Source organism: Mobula hypostoma, chromosome 10, assembly GCF_963921235.1.
Source record: "Mobula hypostoma chromosome 10, sMobHyp1.1, whole genome shotgun sequence".
NCBI lineage: Eukaryota > Metazoa > Chordata > Chondrichthyes > Myliobatiformes > Myliobatidae > Mobula > Mobula hypostoma.
In genome coordinates, this window is record NC_086106.1 from 46,751,327 (window position 1) to 46,765,623 (window position 14,297).

Consider the following 14,297-nt stretch of genomic DNA (forward strand, 5'->3'; position numbering starts at 1 on the left):
CAGGATGCTATCTAGGTTAGAGAACATGTCACACAGTCACAGAAAACTACACCACTGAAACAGGCCCTTTGGTTCATCCAGTCTGTGCTGCCTAGTCCCATTGGGCTACACTTGGCCCTCTAATCACCCATCATCCATGTACCTATCCAAACTATTCTTGAACATTGAATCCAAATCACACCCACCACTTGTGCTGGCAGCTCGCTCCACTCTCACCACCCTCCGAGTGAAGAAATTTCCCCCCATGTTCCCTTTAAATATTTCTCCATTCACGCTTAGCCCATGACCTACTTGTAGTCTCACCCAACCTCAGTGGAAAAAGCCAGCTTGCATTTACACTATCTATACCCCTCATCATTTTGCATACATCTATCAAATCTCCCCTCAATCTTCTACATTCTCGGGAATAAAGTTTTAACCTTTTCAATCTTTCCATATAACTCAGGTCCTTAAGTCATCCTTGTAAATTGTCTCTGTACTCTTTCAACCTTATTTATACTGTGGCAAGTATTTGGTCCATAATGACAGATGAGGAAGCTCTTTGAACTCAACAACCCGACACATCCACACGGGCCACCCAGCGGGACAGCAGGTCCAGGCCGAGCATGCAGGACTCTCGGATGTCGGCGAGACACAGCTCGTGCTCCACTGTGTTTCTCTCCACTGTGATGCGCAGCCTCCCCTTCCCTCGCATCGCCGCACAGTCACCGGTGACTGTCGCCAGCTGGACCGCTGTCGTTGTCCACCCGGGCGGAGATGGCTGTCCGTGTTGGGGAGAACACCGGGACGGATGATGGTGATGGTTGACCCCGTGTCCACCAACGTACCGCATCTAGTGCCCTCCATCACGCAGTCCGCGTACAGGCCTTGCTCTTCACCCAAACGGCCCGCCCGGAGGGGCGACAACAAATGGGTTCTGCGGGAGGATTCGGGCGGCGCTGCCCGCTCGGCGTTTCCCGATGACTGCTCTGGGCCATGGTGTAGTGCCGGTGCGAGGCAGTCCTGGGCAAATGACCTGCTTCACCGCACCAGTAGCAGAGGTCGTTTCGTGGCCCGTGGCGGGGTCGGGTTGGCGCGGCACTGGTCGGACCAGTCTCACGGGCTCCTCCTTGTCAGTTTCCTCCTCCGCCTCAGTGACACAAGCCCGGACTCGCTGCATGCTGGGCAACGCTGGAAAACATTGAGGAGCTAAAATTGCTTCTGCCCTCTTCGCCTCAGCCAGCGAGGATGGCGAACATGCTGCCGAAAGCGCTCCGGCGTCAGCAGCTTTACAAAGGCATGGAGGGCAAGCTCCTCCTCGGCTGCGGGAGGGAACTCGGGGTGGCTACGCCGAGCACAGTGGCGGAGATCTTTGCGCAAATCTTTGTGGCCCTTTGATCTTCCTTTTGCTCTGGCGGCATCTGCCATGGTGCCCATCTTCCCATGCCTACGGCGTCTTGGGCTCCCCGGTGCGGGTCGCGACGGAGGCGAGTGATGCACTCCGCTCTGTCCCCCGGGCCGGGGAGCCTGGGTACGCTCGCTCCATCAGGGCTCCCTGGGAAGGCACAATGCTCGGTTCTCAGGTCCTTCCCCCGGGTCTCGTCTTGTCTTCATGAGCCCTGCCCGTGGGTACGGGGGAGGCATACTGCTTGGTCCCTTGTCTTATTCCCCGGGTCTTAAGGCATTCTATCCGACGTTGTAGCTCTTCAATCTCGTTATCCATCTCGCATCCCACTCCTGACACGAATGTAGTGAGCATTTGGTCCATAATGACAGCGGAGGAAGCTCGTTAGCCCAACAACCATTTTATTGTGATAGACGCAAAAGAGATAGGCCCCATGACCCTGAGAGTGAACCCAATCAGTCTCACACCGACGGGGGAGGTGACCATCACACACCCCGGTTATAGTCAGGGTGACCCACAAATACACAAGCAGATAACTGTCTCACCCAAGCTAAAATGTAACAATACACAAACTGGAACTTCCCACCATAATCCCATAAAAACATTTTAACACAAGAACAATAAACAGTACTGATCATGAGAAATCCAGGGGTGGGCTGTCAAACACTGCCACCACCCGAGGGGTCAGCTATCACCAGTAACCCCAGAGTCCATAGTAAAGTCCAAAAGTCCCTGTGGGTGTCAACACTGCCGCCTGTTTGTGTGAGGCAAGGGACAGGGCACCTGGAGTGTCCCTTCCTCCCTTCAGCCTCGCTGGTTTAGTGGTGGCCAAGGGCTGGCACGGTGCCAGCTGGTCCCGCTGTAGCACGACTGCCTTCCACCAGTAGGCAACTGCACCCAATATACCACATTGGAGATACGGTCGAGCACCTCTCCCGGCCCCTTCCAGTGGCTTCCAAGCCTGGGGGATCGTCCCTTCTTCCGGGAGGGGCAGTAGACCCATACTGGGGCCCCCACCATGTACCGCTGCATTGGCGCCCCGCTGCAGAACGTCACAATACCTTTCCTGTAGGTGGTTACAAAAACTGCACATAATACTCCAAATTAGTCCTCCCCACTTCGAAGTAACATCCCATCTCCTGTACTCAGTACTTTTATTTATGAATGCCAATGTGCCAAAAGCTTTCTTTCTGACCCTATCTACCTGTGCTGCCTCTTTCAATAAATTATAGACCTGTATTCTCAGCTCCCTTCATTCTACCGCACTCCTCAGTGCCCTACCAATCACTGTGTAAGACCATGGTTGGTCCCACTGAAGTGCAGCACCTCACACTTGTCTGTATTAAATTCCATCTGACATTTTTCAGCCCATTTTCCAAGTTTATCCAGATCCTGCTGCAATCTATGAAAGCATTCCTCTCTGTCCACTACACTCCCATTCTTGGTGTCACCTGCAGATTTGCTGATCCAGTTAACCAGATTATCATCCAGATCATTGATATAGATGACAAACAACAATGGACCCAGCACCCATCACTGTGGCACTCCACTGGTCACAGGCAAGCATCTCTATGGCTTCTCCCATAAAGCCAGTACCTAATCCAGTTTACTACTTCACCTTGAATGCCAAGCGACTGAACCTTCTTGGCCAACCTCCCATGTGGGACCTTGTCCATGTAGACAATATCCACTGCCTTGCCTTCATCCACTTTCCTGGTAACTTCCGTGAGAAACTATAAAATCAGTTAGACCTGACCAACGACGTACGAAGCCATGCTGACTGTCCTTAAACAATCCATGTTTATCCGAATACTCATTTATCTGGTCCCTTAGAATACCTTCCAGTAACTTTCCCACTACTAATGTCAGGTTCACCAGCCTATGATTTAGAGCCTTTCTTAAATAGCAGAACAACATTGGCTATCCTCCAAACATCCGGTACATCACCCGTCACCAAGGATGGTGTAAATATCTCTGCTAGGGCCCTGCAATTTCTGCACTTGCCTCCCACAGAGTCCGAGGGAGCACCTTGTCAGGCCCTTGAGATTTGTTCACCCTGATTTGCCTCAGGCAGCAAACACCTGCTCCTCTGTAATCAGTATCGGGTCAATTACCATGAAGCCGCTTTGCCTCATTTCTATAGACCCTGTGTCTGTCTCCTGAGTAAATACAGATGCAACAAAATCCATTTAAGATCTCCCCCTCCTCTTCTGGCTCCACACATAGATAACCATTGTGATCTTCCAGAGGTCCAATTTTGTCCCTTGCAATCTTTTTGCTCTTAGCATATCTGGAGAAGCCCTTAAGATTTTCCTTCTCCTTGTCTGCTAGATTAACCACATGCCTTCCTTTAGTCCTCCTGATTTCTTTCTTAAGAGTTCTCTTGCATTTCTTATAATGCTCAAGTACCTCATTTGTTTCTACCTGCCTACACATGCTATGCACCTCCTTTTTTTTAACCAGGGCCCCAATATCTCAAAAACCAAGGTTCCCTAAAATTGTTATCTTTACCTTTTATCCTGACAGGCACATACAAGCTTTGTACTCTCAAAATTTCACTTTTGAATCCCTCCCAGTTACCAACCACACCTTTGCCAGAAAACAGCCTGTCTCAATCCACACTTACCACGTGCTTTCTGATACCATCAAAATTGGCATTTCTCCAATTTAGAATCTCAACCAGAGGACCAGGCTAATCCTCCTCCATAATTACCTTGAAACTGATGGCATTATGATCACTAGATGCAAAGCGTTCCCCTACAGAAACTTCTGTCATCAACCCTGTCTCATTCAAGTATTGCACACTCTGTTATTGGGACTTCTATGTACTGATTAAGGAAACTTTCCTGAACACACTTGACAAACTCTATCCCATCTTGACAAACTTTATTCCCTTGCAATAAGGGAATCCCAGCTAATATGTGGAAAATTAAAATCACCTACTATAACAATCTTACATTTCTTGCAATAGTCTATGACATTTTTACAAATTTATTCCTCTAAATCCTTTGGACTGTTGTATGGTCTGTAATATAACCCCATTAACATGGTCATACCTTCCTTATTTCTCAGTTCCACCCATAAAGCTTCATTCGTCGAGTTCTCCAGTCTGTCTTGACGAAACACTACTGTGACATTTTCCCTGACTAGTAAGACCACCCCTCCCACTTTAATCCCTCCCACTCTGTCACATCTAAAACAACAGATCCTCAAAACATTGAGCTGCAAGTCCTGCCCCTCCTGCAATCAAGTCTCACTAATAGCTACAACAGTATAATGCCACATGCCCTGAGCTCATCTGCCTTTCCTACGATATTTATGAGGAAAGTTTGAGTGAGCTAGGGCTTTTCTTTTTGGAATGAAGGAGGATGAGAGGTTATTTGATAGAGGTGCATAATATTATGAGAGGCAGAGATAGAGAGGACATGGAAGGCAATGGCTAATACCAGAGGACATTGTTTTCAGGTGAGTGGAAGAAGGTTCGGGGGAGATGGCAGAGGTAGTTTATTCCCACAGAGCATCGTAAGTTCTTGAAACTCACTTCCAGGGTGGTGGCGGATGCTGATGTTGAGACACATTTAAGAGAATCTTATGTAAGTATAAGGATGAAAGTGAAATGGAGAGTTTGGGCTGTGTAGCAGGGATGGGTCAGAGTGATTGTGGAGCATGTTAAAAAGTTGGCAAAACATCATTCAAGTTCATGTTCAAGTTTATCGTTATCTGACTGTACATATTGTACAAGTAAACACAACAATGTTCCTCTGGACAATGTTCTAGTTTATTTGGGATTATATTCCGTCTGGGTAGCCTCCAACCTGATGGCATGAATATTGACTTCTCTAACTTCTGCTAATGCCCCACCTCCCCGTCGTACCCCATCCGTTATTTATTTTTATACACACATTCTTTCTCTCACTCTCCTTTTTCTCCCACTGTCCCTCTGACTATACCCCTTGCCCATCCTCTGGTTTCCCCCCCTCTTGTCTTTCTTCCCGGACCTCCTGTCCCATGATCCTCTCATATCCCCTTTGCCAATCACCTGTCCAGCTCTTGGCTGCATCCCTCCCCCTCCTGTCTTCTCCTATCATTTTGGGTCTCCCCCTCCCCCTCCCACTTTCAAATCTCTTACTAACTCTTCCTTCAGTTAGTTCTGACGAAGGGTCTCGGCCTGAAATGTCGACTGTACCTCTTCTGGAGATGCTGCGTGCACCAGCAACTTTGATGTGTGTTGCTTCTAGTTTATTGCTATCTAACTGTACATATTGTACAAGTAAACACAACGATGTTCTAGTTTATTGTTATCTAACTGTACATATTGTACAAGTAAACACAACAATGTTCTAGTTTATTGTTATCTGTACATATTGTACAAGTAAACATAACAATGTTCCTCTGGACAATGTTCTAGTTTATCGTTATCTGACTACATACTGTACAACTAAACAAAACAACGTTCCTCTGGACCATGTGCACAACAATGCATATATCACACACAGCACATAAAGCAAAATATTACCACAAATAAGTCAATAAAATATAATCTGTATGCTTACATTAGATTTCCTTAAATGCCTCTCAACATCAGCATCCACCACCACCCTGCAGGTATGTTTCAGGAACTTACGATGCTCTGTGGGAATAAACTACCCCTGGCATCTCCCCCAAACCTTCCTCCACTCACCTGAAAACAATGTCCTCTGGTATTAGCCATTGCCTTCCTCGGAAAAGGACACTGATGTCCACTCTATCTCTGCCTCTCATAATGTTATGCACCTCTATCAAGTCACCTCTCATCCTCCTTCACTCCAAAAAGTGAAGCCCTCGCTCAGGCAAAGTGTGCAGCAGAGGTAAACAGTGACCAATGCAGTCAGGGGGACAACAGTGCCAAAACGCTTAGTATGATTCAGTTCCAGCTTGGGGCATTCCAGAACTCTGAGATCAATTCTGACACTGTCTGTAACCAGTTTGTGCGTTCTCCCCGTGAACCAAGTCAGTGTACTCCGGGTGCTCCCATTTCTGTCCACAGTCCAGACTTTAACTGGTCACTCTAAATTGTCCTGCGATTAGGCTACTGTTAAACTGGTGGTTGCTGAGTGGGGTAGTACAACTTGTTGGGCCAGAATGGCCTGTTCCAGGCTGCTTCTCTAAATAAAATAAAACACTAAACAGCTGGCAGGCCGAGTGACGAGACCTTGGTGATGACAGAAGAAGAAAGAAGGAAGGATTCGAAGAAGGAAGTCTGAGAATCGGAGCGGGAGTGCGGAGGAAGCCATTTTTGAAATTTTCTTTTTTTTTCCATCGGCGTTCAGAGAGGCGGGACTGCGCAGGCGTGTGACGTCGAGCAGTGAAGTGCAGAAGATTTAAAAGGAACAGAGCCTCATACAGCGGGCAGCATAGTTTGCAGGTTGCGGAGAGAGCTGGGAGCAGAGTGAAGGCTTAAGGGCTTCGGCTCAACGGGTTTAGGCGGAAACGGGCGAGGTGAGGAAGGTTTGGTATTCATTTTTTGTTGTTATTTGAGGAGAGGGGCAATATGAGTGTGAGGGCAGTTTGTTGTTCTCAGTGCCGGATGTGGGAGGCCCTGGAGTCTCCAAGCCTCCCGGACGTCCACATCTGCGCCAAGTGCGCCAAGATGCAGCTTTTAAGGGACCGCGTTAGAGATCTGAAGCTGCAGCTAGATGACCTTCATCTGTTCACGGAGAGTGAGGAGTTGATAGAGAGGCAGGTGGTCACGCCGGGGCCACGGGAGGCAGACAAGTGGTCACGGTTAAGAGGGGGAAGGGGAAGAGTCAGGTAATAGAGAGTACCCCGGTGGCTGTGCCCCTTGACAATAGGTACTCCTGTTTGAGTACTGTTGGGGGGGGACAGCTTATCCGGGGGAAGCGACAGTGGCCATGCCTCCGGCATAGAATCCGGCCCTGTAGCTCAGAAGGGTAGGGCAAGGAAGAGGAGGGCAGTTGTAATAGGGGAATCGATAGTAAGGGGGTCAGATAGGCGATTCTGTGGACGCAGTCAGGAGACCCGGATGGTAGTTTGCCTCCCTGGTGCCAGTGTCCGGGATATTTCTGATCGTGTCGAAGATACCCTGAAGTGGGAGGGTGGGGAGCCAGAGGTCGTGGTACATATAGGTACCAATGACATAGGTAGGAAAAGGGAAGAGGTCCTGAAAGGAGAATATAGGGAGTTAGGAAGGGAGTTGAGAAAAAGAACTGCAAAGGTAGTAATCTCGGGATTACTGCCTGTGCCACGCGACAGTGAGAGTAGGAATGCAATGAGGTGGAGGATAAATGCGTGGCTGAGGGATTGGAGCAGGGGGCAGGGATTCAAGTTTTTGGATCATTGGGACCTCTTTTGGTGCAGGTGTGACCTGTACAAAAAGGACGGGTTACACTTGAATCCTAAGGGGACTAATATCCTGGTGGGGAGATTTGCGAAGGCTACTGATGTGACTTTAAACTAGAATGGTTGGAGGGTGGGAATCAAGTTAAAGAGACTAGGAGAGGAGGTTAGTTCACAACAGGGGGATGGGAACAAGTGCAGAGAGACAGAGGGGTGTAAAATGAGGGTAGAAGCAAAAAGTAGTAAGGTGAAAAGTAAAAGTGGCAGGCCGCCAAATCCAGGGCAAGAATCAAAAAGGGCCACTTTTCAACATAATTGTATAAGGGCTAAGAGAGTTGTAAAAGTGAGCCTGAAGGCTTTGTGTGTCAATGCAAGGAGCATTCATAATAAGCTGGATGAATTACAAGTGCAGATTGTTATTAATGAATATGATATAGTTGGGATCACAGAGACATGGCTCCAGGTTGACTAAGGATGGGAGCTCAACATTCAGGGATGCTCGATATTCAGGAGGGATAGACATGAAAGAACAGGAGGTGGGGTAGCATTGCTGGTTAGAGAGGAGATTAACGCAATAGAAAGGAAGGACATTAGCCGGGAGGATGTGGAATCGATATGGGTAGAGCTGCATAACACTAAGGGGCAGAAAACACTGGTGGGAGTTGTGTACAGGCCACCTAACAGTAGTAGTGAATTTGGGAATGGTATTAAACAGGAAATTAGAAATGTGTGCAATAAAGGAACAGTAGTTATAATGGGTGACTTCAATCTACATATAGATTAGGTGAACCAAATTGGTAAGGGTGCTGAGGAAGAAGATTTCTTGGAATGTATGCGGGATGGTTTTTTGAACCAACATGTCGAGGAACCAACTAGAGAGCAGGCTATTCTGGACTGGGTTTTGAGCAATGAGGAAGGGTTAATTAGCAATCTTGTCGTGAGAGGCCCCTTGGGTAAGAGTGACCATAATATGGTGGAATTCTTTATTAAGATGGAGAGTGACATAGTTAATTCAGAAACAAAGGTTCTGAACTTAAAGAAGGGTAACTTTGAAGGTATGAGACGTGAATTAGCTAAGATAGACTGGCAAATGGTGGATATGCAATGGCAAGCATTTAAAGATCGCATGGATGGACTACAACAATTGTTCATCCCAGTTTGGCAAAAGAATAAATCAGGGAAGGTAGTGCACCCGTGGCTGACAAGGGAAATTAGGGATAGTATCAATTCCAAAGAAGAAGCATACAAATTAGCCAGAAAAAGTGGCTCGCCTGAGGACTGGGAGAAATTCAGAGTCCAGCGGAGGAGGACAAAGGGCTTAATTAAGAAGGGGAAAAAAGATTATGAGAGAAAACTGGCAGGGAACATAAAAACTGACTGTAAAAGCTTTTATAGATATGTGAAAAGAAAAAGATTGGTTAAGACAAATGTAGGACCCCTACAAACAGAAACAGGTGAATTGATTATGGGGAGCAAGGACATGGCAGACGAACTGAATAACTACTTTGGTTCTGTCTTCACTAAGGAGGACATAAATAATCTTCCAGAAATAGTAGGGGACAGAGGGTCCAGTGAGATGGAGGAACTGAGGGAAATACATGTTAGTAGGGAAGTGGTGTTAGGTAAATTGAAGGGATTAAAGGCAGATAAATCCCCAGGGCCAGATGGTCTGCATCCCAGAGTGCTTAATGAGGTAGCCCAAGAAATAGTGGCTGCATTTGTGATAATTTTTCAAATCTCTTTAGATTCTGGACTAGTTCCTGTGGATTGGAGGATGGCTAATGTAACCCCACTTTTTAAAAAAGTGGGGAGAGCGAAACCGGGGAATTATAGACTAGTTAGCCTAACATCGGTGGTGGGGAAAATGCTAGAGTCAGTTGTCAAAGATGTGATAACAGCAAATTTGGAAAGCGGTGAAATGATCGGACAAAGTCAGCATGGATTTGTGAAAGGAAAATCATGTCTGACGAATCTCTTAGAATTTTTTGAGAATGTAACTAGTAGAGTGGATAGGGGAGAACCAATGGATGTGGTCTATTTGGATTTTCAAAAGGCTTTTGACAAGGTCCCACACAGGAGATTAGTGTGCAAACTTAAAGCACACGGTATTGGGTGTAAGGTATTGATGTGGATAGAGAATTGGTTGGCAGACAGTAAGCAAAGAGTGGGAATAAATGGGACCTTTTCAGAATGGCAGGCAATGACTAGTGGGGTACCGCGAGGCTCAGTGCTGGGACCCCAGTTGTTTACAATATATATTAATGACTTGGATGAGGGAATTAAATGCAGCATCTCCAAGTTTGCGGATGACACAAAGCTGGGCGGCAGTGTTAGCTGTGAGGAGGATGCTAAGAGGATGCAGGGTGTCTTGGATAGGTTAGGCGAGTGGGCAAATTCATGGCAGATGCAATTTAATGTGGATAAATGTGAGGTTATCCACTTTGGTGGCAAAAACAGGAAAACAGATTATTATCTGAATGCTGGCCGATTAGGAAAAGGCGAAGTGCAACGAGACCTGGGTGTCATTATACACCAGTCATTGAAAGTGGGCATGCAGGTACAGCAGGTGGTGAAAAAGGTGAATGGTATGCTGGCATTCATAACAAGAGGATTCGAGTACAGGAGCAGGAAGGTACTATTGCAGTTGTACAAGGCCTTGGTGAGACCACACCTGGAGTATTGTGTGCAGTTTTGGTCCCCTAATCCAAGGAAAGACATCATTGCCATAGAGGGAGTACAAAGAAGGTTCACCAGATTGATTCCTGGGATGGCAGGACTTTCATATGATGAAAGACTTGATGAACTAGGTTTATACTCGTTGGAATTTAGAAGATTGAGGGAGGATCTTATTGAAACGTATAAAATCCTAAAGGGATTGGACAGGATAGATGCGGGAAGATTGTTCCCAATGTTGGGGAAGTCCAGAACGAGGGGTCACAGTTTGAAGATAAAGGGGAAGCCTTTTAGGACCGATATTAGGAAAAAATTCTTCACACAGAGAGTGGTGAATCTGTGGAATTCTCTGCCACAGGAAACAGTTGAGGCCAGTTCATTGGCTATATTTAAGAGGGAGTTAGATATGGCCCTTGTGGCTAAAGGGATCAGGGAGTATGGAGGGAAGGCTGGTACAGGCTTCTGAGTTGGATGATCAGCCATGATCATACTGAATGGCGGTGCAGGCTTGAAGGGCCGAATGGCCTACTCCTGCACTTATTTTCTATGTTTCTATGTTTCACAGCCTGAGGGAAGAAGCTGTTACCCAGTCTGACAATTCTAGTCCTGATGCTCCTGTACCTGCTCCCTGATGGTAGTGGGTGAAGGAGATTGTGGGATGGGTGGTTGGGATCCTCAACAATGTTTTGGGCCCTTCTTATACAATGCTGCGGGAAAGTGTCACAAAAAGGTGGGAGTGATTTCCTGGTGAGCCTGTTGGCAGTTCTCACTGTTCTCTGCAGGGTCTTGCGGTCCGATGCCTCACAGCCTCTGTACCACACATTGATGCAGCCAGGCTGAACACTCTCAGTGCTCCTGTTGGAAGTGGAGCGGGCAGCCTTGCATGCCTCAGTTTCCTCAGAAAGAGTAGACACCGCTGTTTTTGTCAATAACGAGGAGGTGTTGTTCTGGGTCCAGGTTCCATCATCCGTTATGTGCACACCAAGGAACCTGGCCCACACTGTTCTGTAAGAGTGCTGAGCTACAGTGTGAAAGCGAATATGTCAGTGGCTATAATGATGAGGGACAGCATTTTCATTGTAGAACTCTGGGAAAAGCATTGGCAAGTCCTCAGCAACTTAATCTGGACAGATTTTGTTTTTATTTTGAAAGACAGGGTAGAAAAGGCCCTTCCAGCCCTTTGGGCCGCACCACCCAGAAACCCGCCACTTTAACCCGAGCCTAATCACGGGACAACTTCAACCACCAGTACATTGTTGGACCCAGAAGGAACATAGAAACTTGCCTACAGAGTTCATGGGAACAGTACTCCAGATTCCAGAGTCCCGGGCTGTACAGTGTCGTACTAACGGCTGTGCGGTGCCCAGATCTGTCACTCTCCAACATTGCGATGCCTGACAGCTTAATATTTGTTTGTCATTGTCTAATGATGCAGATCTGGTTGAAGTTGGTCTGCTGTATTTAACAGTGCGGTCCAATAGTGGTGAGTTTACACTTCTGGTAAGATGGTGGCATGCTTCGTCGTAGCGGTCTCTCCGGTCTTAGTGTTTGTCTTACACATTTTTCTTATGATTCCAAGACCCTATTGGACATTAATAATTCAAATTCTGTAAGTCCAGTTCATTAGTGACACCAACAACAGAGGAGCTGCGTAGTATTGGGTTAGTGCATAGACCAGACCCTTCATCCTATCGTACCCTGTTGTAGCCACTCAGAGCAGGAGTTGCCAGGAGTGTTGTGAGAGAAAAGAGAAGAGTGGTAAGCCTGCTGGAATCCATGCTAGGTTAAATGACTAACCGCTGTTTGCTGGTTACCCCGTCAGTACTGCTCCCCAATGTTCACACCTTGGGAAACAAACTGGATTATATTTAGCTGCAACTGACCCAGCAAGAGATGAGTTACTGCTCTGTGCTTGTTCTTACAGAAATGTGGCCCCAGGGCACCATCGATCTTCAGGCCATGTCCGTTGAGGAACTCAGCTAATATTATTTTGTGACTGTATTGTGGTTTATCACAATGATATGCACTGTATTTTACACCTTGACTCCAGAGGAAAGATGTTTCATTTAGCTGTATATATGTGTATTGTTGAATGACGATAAACTTAAACATCTAACTCTGTGCTTAACTAGGTTGAAGAACAATAGGTCTGTATATTGACACCAACTATAATTGGAAAGTGCTCTTCTAACCAGTTTCAATGGCTGTTGGTTTCTTTAAATTACCCATCCTCCCTCCCAGACTGCAGTTTTGTTAAAGTAAAGCAGGGGCTTGAGAGAACTTTGCAAGGTGGTTATTGCAGATAGGCAGGGAGGAATACAGTCAGTCATAGGGGAATGAGAGCTGTTGCTCTCTGAAAGGGTGGAAAATCTTATTTCCTACATGATCTGTTTATTTATCTATTTATTTCAGTGTATTTCTGAATGTCAAAAAGGTAAACAGGAAGATCGAACTGCTTCCAGAAGAGGGCAAATTTTTAATTGTCCTTCCAGTTACTTGAGGTCATTTCATGTTAACTCCAGCATGAGTTTCACTGACTGAAGCCGTGTTGCTGTGATCTTCCCTCACACAGCGGGGGTCAGCGGCTATCCCCTTGTTATCAGCATACAAGGTTAGAGCTGAAGAGTCCTGCTGGAGACTGGGTTCGGCTGAGGGAAGATCACCCAGTAGGCACTGGCAGAACATGCACTGGCTCAGAAGCAAGTCTTTCAGGGTATCAATTTTAACAGAAGGTTGATTTTTTTACTGCCTGGTGACTCACCCTTCACCACTGAGCAAGAGCAGATGGTGAATGCAGGGACTATTTTGTAAGGTCTGTGTGAAAGAGCACAGCTCAGCTGGACACAGATGCTGCTTCCGAGGAGGCACTGATAAAGTGGAGGACCGTGGGGCAGCAGCGTGTAACATATACTGAAACACTGTGCGATTGTGGTGAGAATGAAGGAGGATGCCTCAGACAGGAGTAGATTTGGCAGGGCATTAGATTGGTATATTTGCTCACCAGAGGGGGGTCAGTCCTAGGGAACATCGACAGCAGCTGGAGAGTGTTTGTGTAAGGCTCAGCTGCCTGCGGGGCTGATACAGCAGTAAATCTTGAGGCATAGTTGGCCCAGGAGAAGAATAATGAGAGGACACCTCTCTCCCATTGGTCCCCTCTCCATCACTGCTTGGGGCCCCAGCGTGTGCGCGCCCCCCGCATGCTCATGTAAAGAATGAACCAGTCTTGGCCATGCGATTCTCGTGGAAGTGTTGACACGAGAGGCTGCAGATACTGAGATCAAGAGCAAAAAAGAAGCCTCCAGCTGACTCAAAATGTCAACATTGCCTTTGCCTCCACCAATGTTGCCTGACCTGCTGAGTTCTTCCAACAACTTATATTTTGACCTTGAAAGTATCCTTTGCCTCTTCTGGCCAGTGAAAACAGACTCCACTCATTTCTGTTTCATGATTTTAAATCTCATCTTAACCTTCTTTGCTTCAACTAAATGTCTGATTTTCCGGACAACTGAGGTTTGCAAGCTCAGTGATGTAATACTGCAGCAATCTGAGAGCTTTGGTGAGATTTGGGGTATTTGTCGAAACTCAAGAAAAATGAAACACCCCTCCCACCTAAATATTGTTTTCCAATGTCTTACAGATTTGAAAATTTCAACAACAAATATCTGAACAAGATCTTTATCAGAGAGCAACACCTTTCCAAATCCAGCATTGTTGTGTTATACCAGAAGCTGGAAAAGAAGCACGCCATTGAGCTTGCGGAGGCAGGTCAGCTGACCAGCGCACCGTCCCTGCCTTGTCTCCAGTGAGTAAATCTTGCCGACTGATGTTTCACACTTCATGCACATACCTTCCCAGGGTCTAAGTGCAAAGAAACTAGCTTTTTGCAGCACAGTCTGTTTTAACT

General features: G+C 46.8%; 1 protein-coding gene across 6 annotated transcripts in view; it reads left to right on the forward strand.

Annotated features, from left to right (window-relative positions):
* The window catches only part of LOC134352884 (sodium/hydrogen exchanger 2-like), a 426,743-nt gene that overhangs the window by 353,711 nt on the left and 58,735 nt on the right, over positions 1–14,297 (forward strand). For all 6 annotated transcript variants that reach the window (XM_063060448.1, XM_063060451.1, XM_063060454.1 and 3 more), the window contains exon 8: positions 14,031–14,195. In XM_063060448.1, the coding sequence (XP_062916518.1) occupies positions 14,031–14,195 (165 nt within the window). The remainder of the gene's footprint in view (positions 1–14,030; positions 14,196–14,297) is intronic.